This window comes from Sinocyclocheilus grahami, unplaced genomic scaffold (assembly GCF_001515645.1).
Source record: "Sinocyclocheilus grahami isolate Dianchi unplaced genomic scaffold, SAMN03320097.WGS_v1.1 scaffold399.1, whole genome shotgun sequence".
Classification (NCBI taxonomy): Eukaryota; Metazoa; Chordata; class Actinopteri; order Cypriniformes; family Cyprinidae; genus Sinocyclocheilus; species Sinocyclocheilus grahami.
The window spans coordinates 356744-377878 of NW_015505578.1; the positions used below are offsets into that span (position 1 = coordinate 356744).

The 21135-nt window shown below is 36.6% G+C and overlaps 1 protein-coding gene across 1 annotated transcript in view; it reads right to left on the reverse strand.

The window, feature by feature from the left end:
• The window catches only part of LOC107550484 (potassium voltage-gated channel, Shaw-related subfamily, member 4), a 28284-nt gene that overhangs the window by 5606 nt on the left and 1543 nt on the right, over window positions 1–21135 (reverse strand). Inside the window, exons 2-3 of the mRNA XM_016231765.1 lie at window positions 3420–4362; window positions 2139–2333 (exon numbers count right to left, since the gene is read on the reverse strand). Coding sequence (XP_016087251.1) covers window positions 2139–2333; window positions 3420–4362 — 1138 coding nt within the window. The remainder of the gene's footprint in view (window positions 1–2138; window positions 2334–3419; window positions 4363–21135) is intronic.

The following is a 21135-nucleotide window of genomic DNA, read 5'->3' on the forward strand; positions in this document are numbered from 1 at the left end:
TATGAAGCGACGAGAATACTTTTTGTACGGGAATAAAACAAAAATAACGACTTTATTCAACAATTTGTCTCCTCTGTGTCTCTCCGCATCACCGTAGCGCCATTTTGGAGAATAACCACTGAACGCAAGCAGCATACGCTATTCTGTGTCAGCCGCGCTGCACGGATGCGCTGTTTTCGTTCAAATCAAAGCGTTAATACATGTAGAAAACGTATCCTTGTGTCGCGGCTGACACAGAATAGCGTATGCTGCTTGCGTTCAGTGGTTATTCTCCAAAATGGTGCTACGGTGATGCGGAGAGAGACAGAGGAAAAGAATTGTTGAATAAAGTCGTTATTTTTGTTTTATTCCCGTACAAAAAGTATTCTCGTCGCTTCATATGGTTGAACCACTGATGGCAGATGGACTATTCTGATGATGTCTTTCATAATTTTCTGGACCTTGACAGTGTAATTTACTTGGCAGTCAATGGGACAGTCACAAGCCTCCCGGTTTTCATCCAAAATATCTTAAATTGTGTTCCGAAGACGAACGAAGCTTTTACGGGTTTGGAACGACATGGGGGTAAGTGATTAATGACAACATTTTCATTTTGGGGTGGAGTAACCCTTTAAGACTTGTTTTCAGTGACAACATAATTTAAATTAAGTTTAATTTTACCAGTTTGGTACAAAAAAAACAACCTTAATTTATATATCATTATCTGCATCATCTGTGTTTGACATTATTGTTGTTTCACACCGCATATAAACACAAACAGAGGAAATGCCATGGGTTTCTGATCTACGGATCATTCGTACATATTTATTTTTAACATCAGCGATGACATTTCCAAAGATGGAGCATCTTTGCTATGTCTGGTGAAGGAATTATTGCCTGTAATCACTGTTTGTTTGACAGGACCACAGCTGCTGTCGCTCTGCCCCTCATTGATTCCCAGAGAGCATCGGTCTCCACATCAGCGAGGAAAATTGCACGGCTTTTCACACAAATGACAAATCAACCGTCACAGAATGTCTGAAGGGCTTAGACGACCTCTGTTTGAATTGTCCAAAAATAAAGGGAAATCAAAACAAAGATGCGATCACAGGACTTATTTATTAATTTATGGAAATATGAATTAATTTACTCATTAGTGAACCGGATTTCAGATGAAGATTCCCACCTATAAGCTGTCTTGCTTCAGTCACAGGTGCTAATGAGCTCCTGTTTTACATTAGCAGCACTTCTGCTCCTTCAAATGGAGAGAGGGGCTTCTAGGATGTAAAAGGTGGAATGTTTGCTTAAGCAGCTCGTGATCAAGCGATTATCTCCAGAAATAGACTGCCGCCAACCTGTCAGAGCTTTAGGGAATTTGGGGGCCGAGGCGCAAGTCATTCAGTCGAAGTCTAACTTGACAGCAGCCAGTAATGAAGGATGTTGGGTTTGCAGAATGCTTTGTCTGTCGTGATGCTCTCTTGTTTGGTGTGATGTTATCATCCTATTTTTCTCAGTTTTGAAATGTCAGCTACAGAATAACATGTCTGACAAAAAAATACATTTATTTTACTGTGCTCCAGAATTCTTTATTCTGATTAGTCAATTGTGGCATTCTATGGTCAAATGTTTTTATAAAGACTCTTAAACTGTACAACTGAATGATTTCCTGTATAGCTTTGACAGTTTCATGTTCCTCATTGCACTCTACAGGCTCTTGTTTTTCATGTAATAAAATAATATTGATGCAAATCAATACTTCATATCCATTTATTTGGGAAGAACACAGATAATAAGCAGGATAATGTACAGTAAGCTGGTCATTTTTTGTGAGATAAATCCAAATAAATGACACAAGACCTAATTACTGATCATTTTGCAATATATATACATATATAGTTTTTCCTTTAAATTTCCTAGACTGTGGCGCCCTGCCAGATTAATTTTGACTCTGAAAAATGGGTTGGATCACTTTTCTTGGAACTCTCTTTGAAGTGTACCAAATTAATGTTTTTAACTTTAAAAATTGGAGCATAGAGGTGGCATAGGAAGCAACATACAGTATATATTTGGCAACAAAATGGATTTTTATATAAAAAAAATACAATATATTTTTAAATTCTTGAATTTATCAGTGAGATTCTAACTCTATTCCTGTTTACCTGTGTGGATGGTGGGTTCAGCTCCACAAGAAAATTCTCCAGAATTTAGCAGGAAGCAAGTTGCCTCTTTCATGGGCTTGTCTCTATTGCGTGAGCATCGAAGCGTCCACCTCTCGCCCGGAGAGAGCGGCTTGGTCAGACTGCAGCTCTCCTCTTCAGAAAGAGTTACGGTAGCATCACCATTCTGCTTTGAATCTGACAACAAGACAAAAGACAAAAGTATGGATGTCAGTGTTCATGACAATTCACTTGCAGAAAATATACACTGAACAAAATTATAAACGCAGCAGTTTTGTTTTTACCCCCATTTTTCATGAGCTGAACTCAAAGATCTAAGACTTTTTCTATGTACACAAAAGGCCTATTCCTCTCAAATATTGTTCACAAATCTGTCTAAATCTGTTAGTGAGCACTTCTCCTTTGCCGAGATAATCCATCCATCTCACAGGTGTGGCATATCAAGATGCTGATTAGACAGCATGATTATTGCACAGGTGTGCCTTAGGCTGCCACAATAAAAGGTCACTCTAAAACGTGCAGTTTTACTGTATTGGGGTGTCCGAAAACCAGTCAGTATCTGGTGTGACCACCATTTGCCTCACGCAGTGCAACACATCTCCTTCGCATAGAGTTGATCAGGTTGTTGATTGTGGCCTGTGGAATGTTGGTTGTGCAGAAATTCTTTGGTTATGCAAACCGATTGTTGCAGCAGCTGTCCGGGTGGCTGGTCTCAGACGATCTTGGAGGTGAAGATGCTGGATGTGGATGGATGTCCTGGGCTGGTGTGGTTACACGTGGTCTGCGGTTGTGAGGCAGGTTCTCACACAATAGAAGTGCTCACTAACACAGATTTAGACAGATTTGTGAACAATATTTGAGAGAAACATGCCTTTTGTGTACATAGAAAAAGTCTTAGATCTTTGAGTTCAGCTTATGAAAAATGGGGGCAAAAACAAAAGTGTTGTGTTTATAATTTTGTTCAGTGTACAAGAATTGGCATAAACCTTTGTTAGATTTATGCTTGAAACAAACGGAAAGCAAAGTCAATATCAATGGTAAATTTGCCTTTGAATTGTTTTGATTCTTGTTTTAATATGATTAAAATATGATCCACATTAATATATTTCATACTGTGATACTCCCAGTATAATTCTACCTTAAAATGGGCCATATATCCCATATATCCATATGGATCTTTAGCTTCATTGTATCAAACAATTTAATTCATCCCACTGTTGTCTCTTAGAAAACACTATTGTCATTGAAATCCTGATGTTCTACCTGAGCGGTTTCTTCCAAGGTTCTCCTCAGCAGCAAGGGGGCATGTGTCACTTTGTGTGCTGTTCCTAGGTGAGTTGCTTTCAGACTTCCCAAATGAGGCAGAGCTCATCACCATGTGTGGGTTTGGGTTGTGCTTCTTCTTCTTCTTGGGCAACTTCTGCTTGGCCATAGCCAGTGAGTAGTACATCCCAAAATTGTTAACGATAATGGGCACTGGCATGGCGATGGTAAGCACACCTGCTAATGCACATAATGCACCGACCATCATGCCCAGCCACGTCTTAGGGTACATATCCCCATAGCCTACTGTCGTCATTGTGATCACCGCCCACCAGAAGCCGATGGGAATGCTCTTGAAATGCGTGTGGTTGCAGCCACTAGGGTCTAGGGGATCTGCGCTAATACGTTCGGCGTAGTAGATCATGGTAGCGAAGATGAGCACCCCGAGCGCTAGAAAGATGATGAGCAGACAGAACTCATTCACACTCGCCCGCAAGGTGTGGCCGAGAACCCGGAGACCCACAAAGTGTCGAGTGAGCTTAAAGATCCGTAGGATGCGCACAAAACGGACCACGCGCAGAAAGCCCAGGACATCCTTGGCAGCTTCGGATTTGACGCCGGTCAAACTCAGCTCCAGATAGTAGGGCAGGATGGCAACAAAGTCAATGATGTTTAGCTGGTTCTTGATGAAGAGAAGCTTGTTTGGGCAACATATGATGCGGACCAGGAACTCGAAGGTAAACCACACCACACAGATTCCCTCCACCAATGTCAGCACTGGTTTGGGCTCCATCTCCATCTTTGATATGACGAGGGTCATGGTGGAGTTGCTTTCAGTATTTGTAGATGTGACATTACGAAGTTCATTGAAGACCTCATGGGTCTCCAGGCAGAAGTTAGTGATGGACACCAGGATGAAAAACAGGGAGACAAAGGCAATTATCTGAAAGATAAGACCAGAAATTAAACATCTCAATAAACAATCACAAATCCCTTAAACTGGTCATGAACTGCATTTTTAAATTATTTCATAATGTTTCCTGAGGTGCACTTAGAATGAATGTATGATTTTTACCTAAAAAAAATTTCTGAAATTAGAAATAAAGGGACATTTCCTATCCTAATTTTAGCCCTCTGATTTGGCTAACATCTTTGCATATGAAATAAGTATTACATGTGGAGCTCTCTCAGAAAATTTTTACTGCATTTTTACTATCACAGCTTTTGAGCTAAACTAATCGTGAAAAATGTTGAGTATTGTAGCTGATGACAGACAGTTGAGGACATGAATGCAGTGATCTCGTCATTTCATCTGGAGTTTTGCACTCTCACAAATGCTTTTATCATAACAATGCAAAAATTATGTAAATAAGAGATTCACGGTGCAGTGTAGACTGCGTTAACTCGCACAGAGGCGTCATGCCCATTCAAAGTGAGGGGGCACGTGCCCCCTCAGATTTCTGAGCCAAGTGGATTTTGAATTCAGCTTCCAAAAGACAAAAAATTGCAGAATAATATTTTTTATATTTGATACAATCACTTGTGTGATTAGATGGTTCAGTGCGGCACAGCATCAGCTGCTAAATTCATATCTGCGTTCGCGCTTTTGCTGGCGCTGAGCCAGAGACAGACACGTTTGTACAGCGCTGCATTATAACCAGTCACACACGATTCTGTTGAGCTTATGAATGCAATGGCCAATCAGAGACGTGTAGATGAGTCATCGCTGAAACGCGGTGTTTTGTTCACTTGCTCACTGACTGAATTACTGGTGAATTCTCTCATCAGAAACAATAAATTGCAGATGTGCGTAGATGTAAGTAAGATATTCATTTCACAGTGTAAACAGCTTCATTGATTTTAATGGGAGTTTTTGAGAGCGCCTGAACTCTGGCTAGACTAGAAAATGTTCTTTGTTAATGTAAATGTTCTTTGCTCTCTGTAAAATGAAAGTGTTATAATTATTAACCTACTATATTGTTATTAAATTCACATTATACAAAGTCAGTCGTATTAAAAATATTTTATGGCATGCTGGTACTTAAGTAAAAAGTCGGGTTTTATGTGTAGTTAATAGATTACACTATTAGTCTACTTTGCCCATCACCATTTATTGACCAAATAACAATCAGTAAAAATCTATAAAGGTGAAAAACGAATTTACTTACACATATTTGAGAATCGAGATATTACCTGATATAGTTTACATGTTTGGCAATGTTTCGAATAAAAAAAAAAAACATAAGCCTCATCAGTTATCGTATTTTAGTCCAGTGATCCTGTATTGCTCTTCTCTTTCTCTCTTTTCATAACACTAATGTGCCAATGGGCGGGGCCAAAGATGCGAAGATGAAGCAGTAGGCCATGATTCTGCAGAGGAGGACTATCATCACACTATGACATCATAATGTGACAAAATGTAAAACAAGTCGTTTTCTGAGCTTGGATCCATATTTATAGTTTTCACCCAAATTTAGCTTTAACCCACTGTAAAATCCAACAAAGTAATTTTTATTTATTTTGAGGAAACTGACTTCCTTAACCCAAATATGTTTAAAAATATTAATGTGTACATATTTAATTTGAGTTAGCAAAAGATAGTCATATCATTCGACCTAATCACAGGCTCTCCTTGGTATAAAAGGTAACCCCCAAACCTCCAACAAAACAGAAACCCACTAAAACCCAACATAACAAAAAACACTAACAGATCACCCCCATATTAATCTTATGCAAAAACACATTTTATAACATGTTGTAGCGTCTGGACCACTCAAACACACAATATATATTTTGTTAGCTAGATTTAACAAATACTCTGTAACACCCCAGGAAGCCGAACAGGCCCCTGGTTCCATGGTAACCCTGACACTCGATACATTTACGACCTCCTGGAATTTAGGTGAAGAAAATCGCTTCCTTGCCCATAGGGAAAATCCACAAGGGAAGGACTTTTCTTTGCTAATTAATTAATAGGAAAACCTTTAATTTCAAAAATGTATCTCCTTACACACTCTAAAGCATGATTATACTGTTTAATAGTTCACATAACTTTTTTTCATTAAGTGAACTTTAATTCATATTTGAGTAAAATTAACTTGTTTTATTTAGTAAATGTTAATGTTTTTGGTCACATTTTAAATGAGCTGCTCAATATATTACTAAGCTGTTGATGCTGTTACAAGGCATAAAAACACTTTTTGCAGAACTGATCCGAAACTCTCTCACACCGCCCATCCTTATCTGTCAAGTCATATAAGTCCGCTTCCTTGTTAACATACAGTATTATCTTAAAATTTACAACAAAAATTTATAACAAACAGAGGCAATTTCTGTTTCCTTCATGTGCAGCAAACAATTAAATTAGCTCAAATTAAATTCCGTGAAAATTGTCAGCTGTCATCTGAAAGCAGCAGCCTAGATGAATATGTGGACTAAGAGGCAAATCTGTTAAACGGAGTCATTAATGATATTGTTTTTTTAGTAACAGAGATAAAGGACGTATGTGAAGATCCAGCAGCAAAGCAACTGGTGGTGGTGGGGGTAACCATGACAACCACGTCACACCAGCACCACACAGTTAGATACTTGTTGTCATGCTGAAGGAGATACAAGCCCATGGGTGGCACGATAGCGCTCCCAGAGCGATGTAATCAACTTTATTTATGTTTACACACATCCTCACAGGAGCAGTAAACTGTAAATGAAGGAATCACTTTTAACCGTTTTAACAATTCATTAAGCTACAGTATTACTGCAAGCTGCCAATTCAAGATTTGGCGGGATTAATAAACCATCATAGGGCTTTAAGAGCAGGAGTCTTCAATCTTTTTCAGGTCAAGAACCCTTTGGTGAATAGACATGGCTTTGACGTCACACAAAACAAGAATGGATGAATGATTTTATTTTTTAATTTAACAATTAACACAGAGTCTAGAAACATTTTAATGGAAAGAACAGAATCCAGTCAAATTAAAACGGGAAAAAAATATGAATTTGGGAAGAAAAAAAACGGATTTCATAGGGCCCTACATATAGAGCACTTCCTACTGTTGTCGGGATCAAAAGGCACAACTTTCCTTTACTCTATCTAATAAAGCATATCTGTGCGCACACACTCTTCCCCTGTTAGATAACAGCAGAATAATGCAAAGACAACAATACTTACTGCAACCAATGGTTACATGGTTAAATGCAACATTTTGCTAAATTAATTTCAGTGCTTCTTGCACGTGACACTTTCAAAGTCAAATGTCTGGTGAGTGGCACTAAAAGGTTAATGCTCTTTCGTGTTTTGAAAGGTACAACCTACACTAAAACCGACCTTGACAGTGTTAAAAGCACTCATGAGATGAAAACACATTGGCTGAAGCAATCATGGCATTTTAGCTTGCGTCTATAAGTCTTTGAGCTCATTTATCATGACTTGTGTTTCATTTACAAATCATGCACTACAGCAAAAGTGTCACGATGTCATAAGATAGTATTGTGCAAGGCATGAAAATAAGTCTATTAATCGATTATCTGCCTCTGCAATCATAAAGGAATAACGAGTTTTGCAAAAATCTAGGTAGAGACATTATTCACATTTTCAATGAGCCTAGATTAACTTACACAATGCACTTGTGCAAATAAATAAGAACCCAGTATGACCTTAAATAAAACATAGCAATGTGAACTGTTTCAGCAGCCCTTTCCTTTCACCCTTGATTAAAGTGCTGTATTGAGTACTTTGATCAGCTTTAATCAATGGCAAAGTGGTCACAACAAGGGAAGAGCCCTCTGATTCAAACCAGCAACAATTTCACTTCAGGAACACATTAATCTTTTTTTCAGCAGCTAAAATGCAAATGTGGTAATTATATGAGAACACATATGTGGGCAGAGTGAGCGAGGGCATCTGCATTAAAAGGCAATTCTTCAGGAGAACTTTCGAGCAATAATAACAAGCCTGAATCAAATCCTTTTAACTTTTAACTTCATTTACTATTTACTGATGTTGAGCCTGTTCTGTGTAAAATTTGTATTAATTTGATATTTGTTTGGGGCCGGCCATGATATTAGTTATACAATTAAAGTCTACAATGTTTGGTCACACTTTATTTTAAGGTACAATTCTCTTTATTAACAAATCATTAACTACAACTTTTGCCTCAATAAACTCATAATAAATGCGTATTAATTGTTAGTAAGGTAGTTGTTAAGTTTAGGTATTGGGTAGAATATGGTCATGCAGAATATGTGCTTTATAAGTACTAATAAACAGCCAATATGTTAATAACAGGCATGCTAATAAGCAACTAGTTAATAGTGAGAATTTGTCTCTATAAAGTGTTACCAATGTTTTAATTATAGACAGTAAAGTAAAAGTTTCCAAACGTTTACACATTTTTTTTGTTGTTGAAATTTTCCACCAAAAAAATCAATGGATCTGCAGCATTCTCTGATATAAGGGCCCATTAACAACAAGACGACTGTTATAATATAACTATAATGATAACTATACTAGCATCCACACCCAGAGGCGGACAAAGTACTCAACTCAATTACTTGAGTGAAAGTACAGATACTGCTGGTCAAACATTACTCCATTACAAGTAAAAGTTGTAAAGACAGATTTTTACTTAAGTAAAAGTACAGAAGTACTTGCTTTTAAAAGTACTTAAGTACCAAAAGTACATTTCCTTTTTTATGTCAATGCACTGTTTTATTTAGGGATGCACGATATATCGGCCACCATATCGGTATCGGCCCATATCGGCTCATTTTTTCTGTTATCGGTATCGGCCTGATAAGAAAATTTGGCCGATATCTTAAAGCCGATAAATAATGCATTATTTCCTTCAGAGACACTTCAGATGCGCGCTGTTCGTTTGCAGAGAATACATTACACCTACTGAATACACTGACTAGCTTGTAGTATCTTTGGAATAAAGAGCTTTTAGAATGTTAAAAACCTATGGGGGGGAATTAACACCCCTACCCACCCACAGTATGGTAGTGATCTCACACTGACAGTGTGTGCACACATCTATGTGTAGCCATTCTTCCACATTTGAACAGAGTGGACAGTGAAATTCTGTAAATACAGACTGATAAGGAAGAAAAAAAATCAAACCTGCTTTAAAACCCAGCAACACAACTGTAGCTGTACAACTTTACAACAGCAACACTGCTTTAACAAAAAAGCAAGACTTATTTGACATCAAAACAAAAATTTAAAATATGCTGTCTAACCACTCTCACTGTACTTTGATGTCATACACAGAAAGGTCTGTGCAGTGCTGCTTCAAGTCCAACACATATTGTGTTTTATTAGGAGATGCACAACAGTTCTTCTGTTGCTTTATAGGTAATATTTTCATGTACACAATTTAGCAAAATCAGACAATATTGTCTAATATATACCACAATATTAACGTCTTTTTATTGAATTGTTGTAAAGAAATATCACATTTGCAACTCAGTGTTCAAAAAATGCTGGGAAATCACTTAATGTAGCCCCAAGAGGGATTACTGATAAACTGTCTGAAAAACAAAGAAAGTCACGTTATAGAGAAGAAAAAAATCACCCACCCAAGCTGCTACATAGTAACGACTTTCTACTTCGAGGACCTTGATAGAAATGTAGTGGAGTGAAAAGTACAATATTTGTCTTTCAAATGAAGTGAAGTTAAAGTCCCAGAAAAAGTTCCCAGAAAAAATAATACTCAAGTAAAGTACAGATACTCAAAAAGTGTACTCAAGTACAATGCTCAAGTAAATGTACTTAGTTACTGTCCGCCTCTGTCCACACCTGTTTGCCCTCCGTTTATTAAAAAACAATCTGATACTAACAATATTGTTCCTCCATGTTGTTGTTATAGCTGTGGTGTGGACACTACTGTACTAAACTAAATTATAACAATTATTAAAACTCTAATAAATCATTGTCCTTGGTGTGAACAGGCCTTTGCATTAGCACCTTCTCTCATATCGGCTCTTCATGACCATAATTCTGAGCAAACACCATATTTTCCTTAACGTGTAAGGCATTGTTCAGTAGGAAGGGACTCTTAGCTAAATATATTTGTGTTCTAATGAGGAAATGGGGAAATAATTGAGTCGAGCTGCTCTCGCACTCTGTAGAGTGCTGTTGTTACAACATTAACAAAACCTTTCAGAGTGCTGAATACAAACAGTTTAAGTGGGGTTGTAAATTGCTGGACAGATGGGTCATTATGCACATTTATCCAGCACTATATCACATGACAGACCACACATCATAAAGACATCCTATTATTGAGATTACTTCATTAAACAAAGGCTGCTCTCATGTATTCAGTGCAACATGTTTTGTACGTTGACAGCATTTTCCAAATGCGAATTATGTATAAAAGCAGGATTATGAAAATATGAGCTAAGATCTTGTACAGTAACAATAGTAAGATCAGACAAGTTATGTGCTGGTTGTTACACTGTGCTAAAAATGTATTAACATGAAGGCCAGATGGCATTTAGTATTAATCATAAAAATAAACAATGATTGTTATGTGGGATCTACTTTGATATACTTATGATGAGGAAATCACAATTTTTGTTGAGTGATTCACTGAAATCAATCTGGCAGCATTAACACTTGAGCTCTTCAGCTAGTGAAATCTTCAGGGTACATCATGAAAAATGTAATGGTACATTCCCAATTATAATCAATGTTGAAAACAATGTTGTATTTATGTGGAAAGTTCAAATAAAAGTCTTTACTGCCATCAATTTCTCAAACTTTTGATCAATATTACCGTCCCTAAACTTTTGAACATTTGAGTGTATGTGAAAGAGAGAAAAATAGAAAAGAGGAGGGTTAAAGAGAGAGAACGTGTTGCTCATGTCTGTGAGCGTTCACTTAGATCGTCTCCCATACCAGCTGTTCACTACAGCAGCCTCCAGCTCATTTAGCATTTAGTCACACCTCACAAAGACATTTACCCATAGTGCAGCTGTCACATTCCAGACCACCTGTATGAGCAAACCCTATTGTTTCACTATTAAGTTTCCATGGAAAATAATTCAAGCCTCCCATAACTGTCAAGCAAGAAAAAACATTGCCAACATACAGTAAAGCAGGAAGACTCAAAATATAGAATAAAGGATAAATATAAACTCTCTGGCATTCAAGTCCTCAGGGGAGGGGTGTTAATGCAAGTCCCTGAACCTAAATCCATTGGACTGGATAAATGATCACTTTCCATGCCTTGAACTTAAACATAAACATCTTTTACAAAAAAAATAACACTGAAATTGCCATCCTGTAGTTAAACAGTAGGGAACGGTGCTGCTGTAGCAACACCAATGTCAAGAGATCGATTCTCAAAGAATGTATTAAAGGGGTCATATGATGCGATTTCAAGTTTTCCTTTCTCTTTGGAGTGTTACAATCTGATTGTGCATAGATAAGATCCCTGAAGTTGCAAAGACTAAAGTCTCAAAACCAAAGAGATATTCTTTATCAAAGTTAAGACTCTGCCACGCCCCCCTAAAACGGCTCGTTCTAACACGCCCCCTCATATCTACCTCACTATGTGGAAATATTTGCATAATGCCGCCCAAATGTTCACGCAAAGAAAGAAGGCGTGGTTTCAGTAACCGCAGTTAGTGTTGAAGCAGCCATGTCAGGGAGACGCTGTGTGTTTCTAGGCGAAAGCAAAAGCACTTTATTTGGCCTTCCGAAAGTAGATGCATTTAGGAATCTTTAAGATCACTTACAACAGAACAGCAATGCATTTTATGGACGACCGTTTCGTGAACCTAGGAGAGGAGGTAATTCTGACTTTGCGATGACAATCTGGCGCTTCTGAATCAGCTACTGTTTTGTTATTAGTTTTAGTATTTGCTATTGACTGTTCAAATGCAGAGTTTTGCGCATCGTGTGTGTGTGTGTGCGCGAGCGAGCCAGCAAGAGAGCGAGAGAGAGGGGGTCACATCACAGTGCACAGTGGAGTCAGCTGTCTTAACCGTGGCTTGTGTACTGCAAACACATACCAGTTCCATCACTGTCTGTCACGCGACTCTGTTCCCCTTTCGGGCTCTGTCTTTACATTTATTTTGAAAGATGAAGCTCGCGATTATGGTAAGGGGCGTTACATTTCCGACGAGTGCTTGCGGTGTTCGGCCAATCACAATGCACTGGGTCAGCTGGCCAATCAGAGCAGACTGCGCTTGTCGGAAGGAGGGACTTTGAAAACGAAGCGTTTGACAGAGGTGGGGCATAGAGGACCTACAATAATGTACAGTATTTGAAAAATAATGTGTTTTTTGAACATTAAAGCATGTCAACATATTCTGTTACACCAAATACACAAAATAATGATCTTTAAAAAGCATCATATGGCCCCTTTAATGCAATGTATACAGTACCCTGAATACAATGTAGGTTGCTTTGGATAAAGTGTCTGCAAAATGCATATAAACGGTTTTTCAATGAATAAATATCTTTAAAAATACAAAAATTCCCTCTGTCCTTTTTAATGTTCCAGGCTGTAAGGAACGAAAGCAATCGCATACACAAGGGATGAATTAAGTCACTATTATTTTGTCTGTCATATAACTCCGAGTCCAGAGCCAGAAGCCCATGAGTTGTTGAGCCAAGCATTTCTCCAGAGAGACTCAATAGACTGTCTTTTCTCTGCATGAACAACAGTCTTTGTGCATTTGATACATTTCACTGCACTGGCTTTTGTGTGTACATTTACGAATGCTCATTTCTGAGAGCAAGAACATTGGAAGATGAAAGTCAAGGCAGTTTTTTTAACAGCACAATGTGTCACAGCAGTAACATGCAAGTGCAAAATGCACTTGGGTCAGGGTCAGATAAACCACGGGCCAGGAATGAAAGTGGTGAATAATTTAAATTGTGAGTTAAGCTATTCTGCGCTTGGCCTCCTTGACCTCGAGCTTGCATTTTTTCAGTGTATAAAAGCCATTGTGAAAACAATTCAGCAACAAAAAGCTACCAGTATTATATTTGTCCCCTCTAGTGTCTACAAAAGTTTTTGTTATATTATCAGTTTTTCTATATGATAATATTTTAATTAAACAATGTTTCCAATCAAATATAAATCCTCAAAAAAACAACATAAAAACAAAGCAACCCTATTTATCTTAACAAATAACTGTTAAAAATATGGGGTCGGTAATGATGTGTTTCCAATATACATTTAAAAAAATACAGTAAAAACATTAATAATGTAAAATATTATTAAAAAAATATTTTTTAATGAAATTCATTCCTGTGATGTTGTATATGCTGATTTGTAAGCATTTCATCAATTTTTTTCAGTATTCTCTGATAAACAGAACAAGCATAATTTTTTCAGGTAGAGACCAAACATTACCAAGTACAGTAAACAGTACACACATATGTCTTTTGAGCAGTGTTTTGGTTTGTAGCTTCACAAAACATTAGCAAACCATAGTGGATCACACATATTTGAAAAAGCTATTGGACATCCGGGATCCGATCATGTAATGATGATGATGCAGCATTTTCCAACATCATTTGAAAATTCATAGGATTTGGAAATTCCGATTGGATTGATTGCGCAAGTCAAGCTCTTGCATTTACCATTCCCAATAGAAATTAAGTGCACAACAAGAGGATCTTTTGTTCTTCTTCTTATTGTCTTGTATGCAGGATATTTTTTCTTTGCCATAAAAAAAATCTATCTGATTTGATTGGGTGGACCAGCCTTCAATCGGAGTGGGCAAGTGCCACCCTGACCCTTAGTCTGGCCACTGTTGTGAATGATTCATCAGTGCGCATTATTATAAAGAACAAATAAGGTTTGCATTCATAACCTTTCATCAAAATGTAATAACTTGCTCCACTAATAAAACTACTTTCCTTTTTCAACTGATGTCACCAACCCTTTCCTCATTTAATCCTGTTTCCCTCGGAAATACAACACATTACGTAAATAAAAATGGGTTGCAAATTTATAGGTCTGTGAGCGAGTTTAGCCTATGAAGGATATCTACATTTTGGTTTATCTAAATGCCAAATGGTTTACCCCACTTCTAAACAGACAAAGCCATTCTGTTCATACTCTGTTGCACAGAACAACGAAAGTGCTGGAGGTATAAGTCCGTTATTTACACACTGTCATTGTGCTCATATAAGGCTCAGACTGCAGAGCACTGCACACTGCATTCCTGGACCAACTTGTGCAGGTATAAATTTGGTGTGAGTTTTATTAGAAAGATACGTACAGCAATGAATATGCGCTTGAGTCTTCTGTGTAAACGTTCATAGCGTCTGTTCATATTTACGGCCTCTCTTATGACTTGATTTATTTTTTTTCGAAACCCACATTTTACATGATTTCGAGATTACATAATTACAATATACAGGGGGTTCTTTAAATCCAGCAACTTGCCAAAAACTGCAGTGACTTTTAGTAAGCCATTGTTTAAGACTCATCCCACCTCTACAGTTTCTATTTGTTTTATATCATTCTAATGTTTCTAATACTTATTCTAATACTCTCTGAATCCATACACAAATGGGTGATTGTCATATATTAATAATTTTTAATGAAAGATTTGTGAATGTGGCAGGATGCCAGAAACTAACAATAAAAAAATACTATGGATTATGTTCCACTATTTGCATCTCATTCTTTGTTAATTGCATTAAATCATAAAATAAAAAATATTTAATAATTAGCTGGTTTTTAGATAGTTGAGGATGAGCAAATCAACAGGTTATACATTATTTCCACCAAACTATATCATATCTTGAAAAACATTAACTCCTTTAACAATACAATTTGTAACGATAAATCATTTTAGGCCATAACACCCAGCCAAAAAGCCAATACAACAATGGTCAAGACAAAGAAACAACACCTTTTCACCCTCACAGTGTGTGTGTGTGTGTGTGTGAGAGAGAGATGTAAAATCAACCAAACCACAACAACAACAAAAATGGCCATTTTAGAAGCAAGAGCTTCATTTGCACACATTTCATTCCTAATCATTTCTCAAGTTCTGTGAAGTGTTCAGAATCTAGAGCAATTCAATCAGAGCCGATCCTCCCTATACTCAAAGTACGCAAGCTGCGTAGGGCCCCCGAAACACCAGGGGGCCCCCTTGCTCTCAAAGATGATTTAATTTTAGTTTCGTTTTTGAATTTGGTTATGAAAACCACTTACAGTGGGGCAAAAAAGTATTTAGTCAGCCACCAATTGTGCAAGTTCTCCCACTTAAAAAGATGAGAGAGGCCTGTAATTTTCATCATAGGTATACCTCAACTATGAGAGAAAAAAGGAGAAAAAAAAATCCACATTTATTTTAATGCGGTGCGCTTGTCGCCCATTCTACATAAAAATCAGTCAAATCATGTAACGTAAATGCCATACAGTGTCTTACTCGAGACAAAAAAAAAAACACGAGTTGAAAGCATACCGAGCTGCGGAAGAGACACTGTTTCTCAAGCGGACAAAGGCATTTCATTCATTCATAACTCGTCATTCATAACCCTACACATGATCACAATGATTTTGTTGGCAATATAAAATTAAGCAACATTGTGATTTGTACATAATTTACTTAAACATTAAAATTTTAAATCTACCTGGCTACAGTGGCTGTTTGAAATTATAAATTAAATAAATAAATAAATGTCCCATTTAAGCCATTTCAGAACAGATAGATACATAGAGTAATTTCACACAAGCAGAAGTGGTGTTGTTCTCAAAAAATCAGCACAATTGTGATTCGTACAACAGTTCAACCATGAGTTCACTGTGGAGTCTCTAAGCAACACTCATGTCATGAAGGTTCAATATGGCTGCACAATTAATCGAAATAAAATCAAAATCGTGATTTAGCTTTATGCGATTATGAAATCACAAAGGCTGTGACTTTTAAAGAATTAATATATGTGACCTTGGATCACAAAACCAGTCATAAGGGTAAATTTTTTAAATTGAGATTTATACATCATCTGAAAGCATTATCATCATGTGAATAGATAAGCTTTCCATTGATGTATGGTTTGTTGGGATAGGATAATATTTGGCCGAGATACAACTACTTAAAAATCTGGAATCTGAGGGTGCAAAAAATATTGAGAACTATTGAAAAAATCTCCTTTAAAGTTGTCCAAATGAAGTCCTTAGCACTTAGACAGTGTCTGCCCTAGGCCAATTACCCGGTGAGTGATTAATTACCATGACGGTGAGAATGCAATGCTGTAATTATGAGGTAGGGCTTACACATCACATGCAAACACTCACCAAACCAACAAAAACAATCGAGACACCTCCAGCAAATGTCAACTGCTATAGAACAGCTTAAAGGGACAGTCCACCTGAACATGAAAGTTCTATTATCATTTACTCATCCTCATGTCGTTCCAAATCTGTATTACTTTTTTCTGTGTAACACAAAAACAGATATTTTGAAAAATGTTGTTAACTAAATCATTTTGGTTGCCATTGACTTTCATTGTATGGACAAAAAATACAATGGCAGTCAGTGTAATCCAAAACTATTTGGTTACCAACATTCTTCAAAACATCTTTTGTTTTCAGCAGAAAAAAATAAGACAAGTAAATAATGACAGAATTTTCATATTTGAGTTGACTATCCCTTTAACTTATTAAATACTTAGACTAGCCTACATATGGGTCCAATTATTCATTTGAATAAATAAAGTAAATGTTGATATTTCTATTGGAAAACAAGATGAAAATACTGTTTAGGAAAGTGATATTTTGCCATGTTTCAATCTCATTTGGATCCTGTGATTAATAAAAGCCCAGATGGCTTTTCCTCCTTGCTAACTGTATTAGCCATCAGTATATGGTAACATGAGCCCTGCAGCCCATAATGCTCTCTACTGTAGGCAGAGATCATTGAGAGAGCCGAAGAATAGCACGGTCCAAGAAGCCCAACCATTTGCTCTTTGTCATTTCTGAGCAACTGGAATATAATGACATCTTGTTTGCTCTGAGAGGTTTAATTTTTAGAAGGTTTAGCTGTTCTGTTTCACCTCTTTCTCCCTGATTACTGGTTTTCTTTCATTCCCATTTAGTCTGTCAGGCCTGTATGCTAGAAATCATCTAAATTAATTAGGAAAACAAACAGCTAGCTTAATAATGATGAATAAATGATGGACCTCAAGGCAATGGCTCAGCTGTGTGTAGATGTTAACAATCAAAGCAGCTCAGCTGTGACAAACACACTGCATATCAATGAAACCTGTTTTGCACCCTGAACAAAAAAAACACATTGTATGACAGGATTTTTTTTAAGTGACCTCTGTGCCAAGCAACTAAAGCAATTAATCACCTCTAAATTTCTCTAAGGAAAGAAATGGATTTCTTGGTCAAAATAAAGTAGCCAAATGTCCAGGGTTCAACACCGTAACAGAGATTTAGCCCTTCAATAAAAAGCTTTCACATTACCGATTTAAACAGCTTGTTACAGCTGAGACTGTATGCTCTGCCAAGGGTGCTCTTGCTTGTGATGTAATTACAACTGAATCCAACCTTGAAATGTGCCTCGAAACACAGATAGGAAAGATAGGATTAGCTATAAAATGCACTCACTCACAAAATAGTTGTGACACCAAAATAGCAAAAAACATCCCTGGGTGAGTCAGAGTAAGAAATTAGTATTTTAATACTTTTATTGTATGCTTTTGTTGTACTGTTATTCCACAAATACACATTACATTATTACTGTATGTTACAAAAGATTTCTATTTCAAATAAATGATATTCTTTTGAACTTTCTTGATCAAAGCATACTGGAAAAAATATCATGTATATACCACAAAGTTATTGAGCAGCACAAGTGTTTTCAGTGTTTATCATGATATCACGTTTCTTGAGCACAAAATCATATTAGAATGATTTCTGGATGATCATGTGACACTGAAGACTGGAGTAATGGCTTTTGAAAATTCAGGTTTGTCATCACAGGAATAAATTATCATATATTAAAATATAAAACAGTTGTTTTAAATTCTAATATTTCACAATAATACAGTTTTACTGTATTTTTGATCAAGTAAATGCACTGGTGAGCAATTCATGGCTGTCTAATGTGAGAAAGGACAGAGCACATTATAACACAAATAAATCAAACCAACCAGCTAAAGGACTGTGAGTGGGGATAAAACACTTTATTCTAATAGCATCACAATATCACCTGCTGAGAGTCGCTCCTGCCCATAATCCCATCATCATTTGATGGACTTCAAACTGACATATAGACATTTTAAAAGCACTATACTATGCTATCTTACTCTTGTTTTCTGTTTTACACACACAGATTGAATCTTGCCTAAAACTGAGCCTCAAATTCTAAAGATGACTCTGACACAGGCCTCAATACACATCCTCTGGTCTAGGGCTGGTTTAAGGCAATTCCAGTGTATTTATCTGCTAGTAAATCACCAACCTATAATAAAGGAGTCATTTAGACATATATTTGAAAGCTGCAAAACTTTGAACACTTCTGATAAGTGGGAATATGGCACAGAAAGAGTTTTAATTAAACATAAATCATTCTGTCTCTGAGGCATCTCAGAAAGTTCTCTGAGTGACATTCATCCATCACAGCAAGAGAGGATTTCACACGTCTGACATCAGAGTGTGACACATTAACACTAGAGCAGGTGGCATCTGGGTGAGTGCATGTTTGCCACAGTGTGAGACAGGTGCAGTTCAATAGACAGTTGGAGCTAGTTGTGCTTCCACTGGTAACCACAGAGTAAGGATGATCTGATCATGACATTCATTTAAAGCTGACTTACAGATTGAGAGTAAAGACTGAAAGATTTAATGGCCATAATGCAACACCTGTTGAAATGCTTCAGCTAGAAGTGCGTAACTGAAACTAAATACTGCAAGATGCGATAAAAATTTTTGTCAGTCACATTAAAATGGTTTCTAATTTAGGTAAGCATATTATGATCAGTTTATGGCTCATTCCATGAATGTGTTACATTTTGGTGTTCCATTATTACTTTTTTAAAAGCATTATTAATCTCATATCTCTCAGAAAAGTAGAAAAAGTACAAAATATGTGCACTTTAGGTGCTAATATGTACCTTAAAAGGGATACAATTTTGTCATTAATCACTTACCCCCATGTCGTTTCAAACCCGTAAAAGCTTCGTTCATCTTCGGAACACAATTTAAGATATTTTGGATGAAAACCATGAGGCTTGTGACTGTCCCATTGACCTCCCGGTTTTCATCCAAAATATCTTAAATTGTGTTCCGAAGACAAACAAAGCTTTTAGGGGTTTGGAACGACATGGGGGTAGGTGATTAATGACAACATTTTCATTTTGGGGTGGAGTATCCCTTTAAAGTACTTATGTGCACCTTATAGCGGTAAAAAAAGAGTACAAATGTGTATCTTTTGAAAGGGTAATGCCCCCGTTTTTTTTATAAGAGTGTAGGTTGGGGGAACTAATAGATATGTAAAATAAAACTATTATCTTAAACAAAACGAATCTGTCAAGTAGGTATACTCTTAAAAATAAAGGTTCCAAAAGGGGGGTTTTGCAGCAATGCCGTATAGAAAGAACCATTTTGGTTTCCCCAAAAAACCTTTAGGTGAACAGTTCTTAAAATAACCATTTTTTTATTTTGTGAAGGACATTTTAAAGAACTTAAAGAACAATCACTATATCTGCACTGTTGTTTACTTTACTGGTTTGCACTCTATCTGCCATATGCCTTGTGCTTTATATATATATATTTTTACATTTTACCTTATTTGTATATTTCTATAGTTGTATTTTGTATAGTTGTATTTTGTATTTAATCTGTATTTATGTTATCTGTATGCACCCAAGGGTCTGAGAGTAACGCAATTTCAATTCTCTGTGTGTATGTGCTGTACATGTGGAAGAATTGACAATAAAGCAGACTTGACTTGACTTGACTAAAGTACATTTTATGTAATGGAAAGGTTCTATGAATGTTAACAGTTCATGGAACCAAAGACACCAATAAAGAAACTTTATTTTTAAAACTGTAGTTTTAAACAAATGAAATGCCTGTCCAGCCTCAGAGGTCTCGACCTTTGCAAAGGTATCCAACAATTTTTTACATAATGTGTTAAATTGATATTCAGTTCATTGTCATTTAAAACTATTTTTAATGATTGACTGCTTTTAATTACCAAATGTGTTATTTAGCTGTATTTCACAATTTCTGTTATGATTTGTATTTTTCTCTCATTACAAATAATACTATTACTGGTTTCTGAGTTTTTAAAGCACCAATACATAGGTTTCTTTCTTTCTTTCTTTCTTTTTTACAGAACAAATAGTGAACCTAACCACATATATGTTGTATAGCCTATTGTTACAATGAACAGAAATAAAAGCTCACGTGATTTTTAGTTTGACCTCTGATAAAGGTTATGAATCTCCTCCTCGACTATTTGTTGAAAAGGAAAAGAAAATGTAAAGGTCTTATTTCTCTCTTCCCCTCCCCTCCTATACAGGTGCATCTCAATAAATTAGAATGTCGTGGAAAAGTTCATTTATTTCAGTAATTCAACTCAAATTGTGAAACTCGTGTATTAAATAAATTCAATGCACACAGACTGAAGTAGTTTAAGTCTTTGGTTCTTTTAATTGTGATGATTTTGGCTCACATTGAACAAAAACCCACCAATTCACTATCTCAACAAATTAGAATATCCTGAG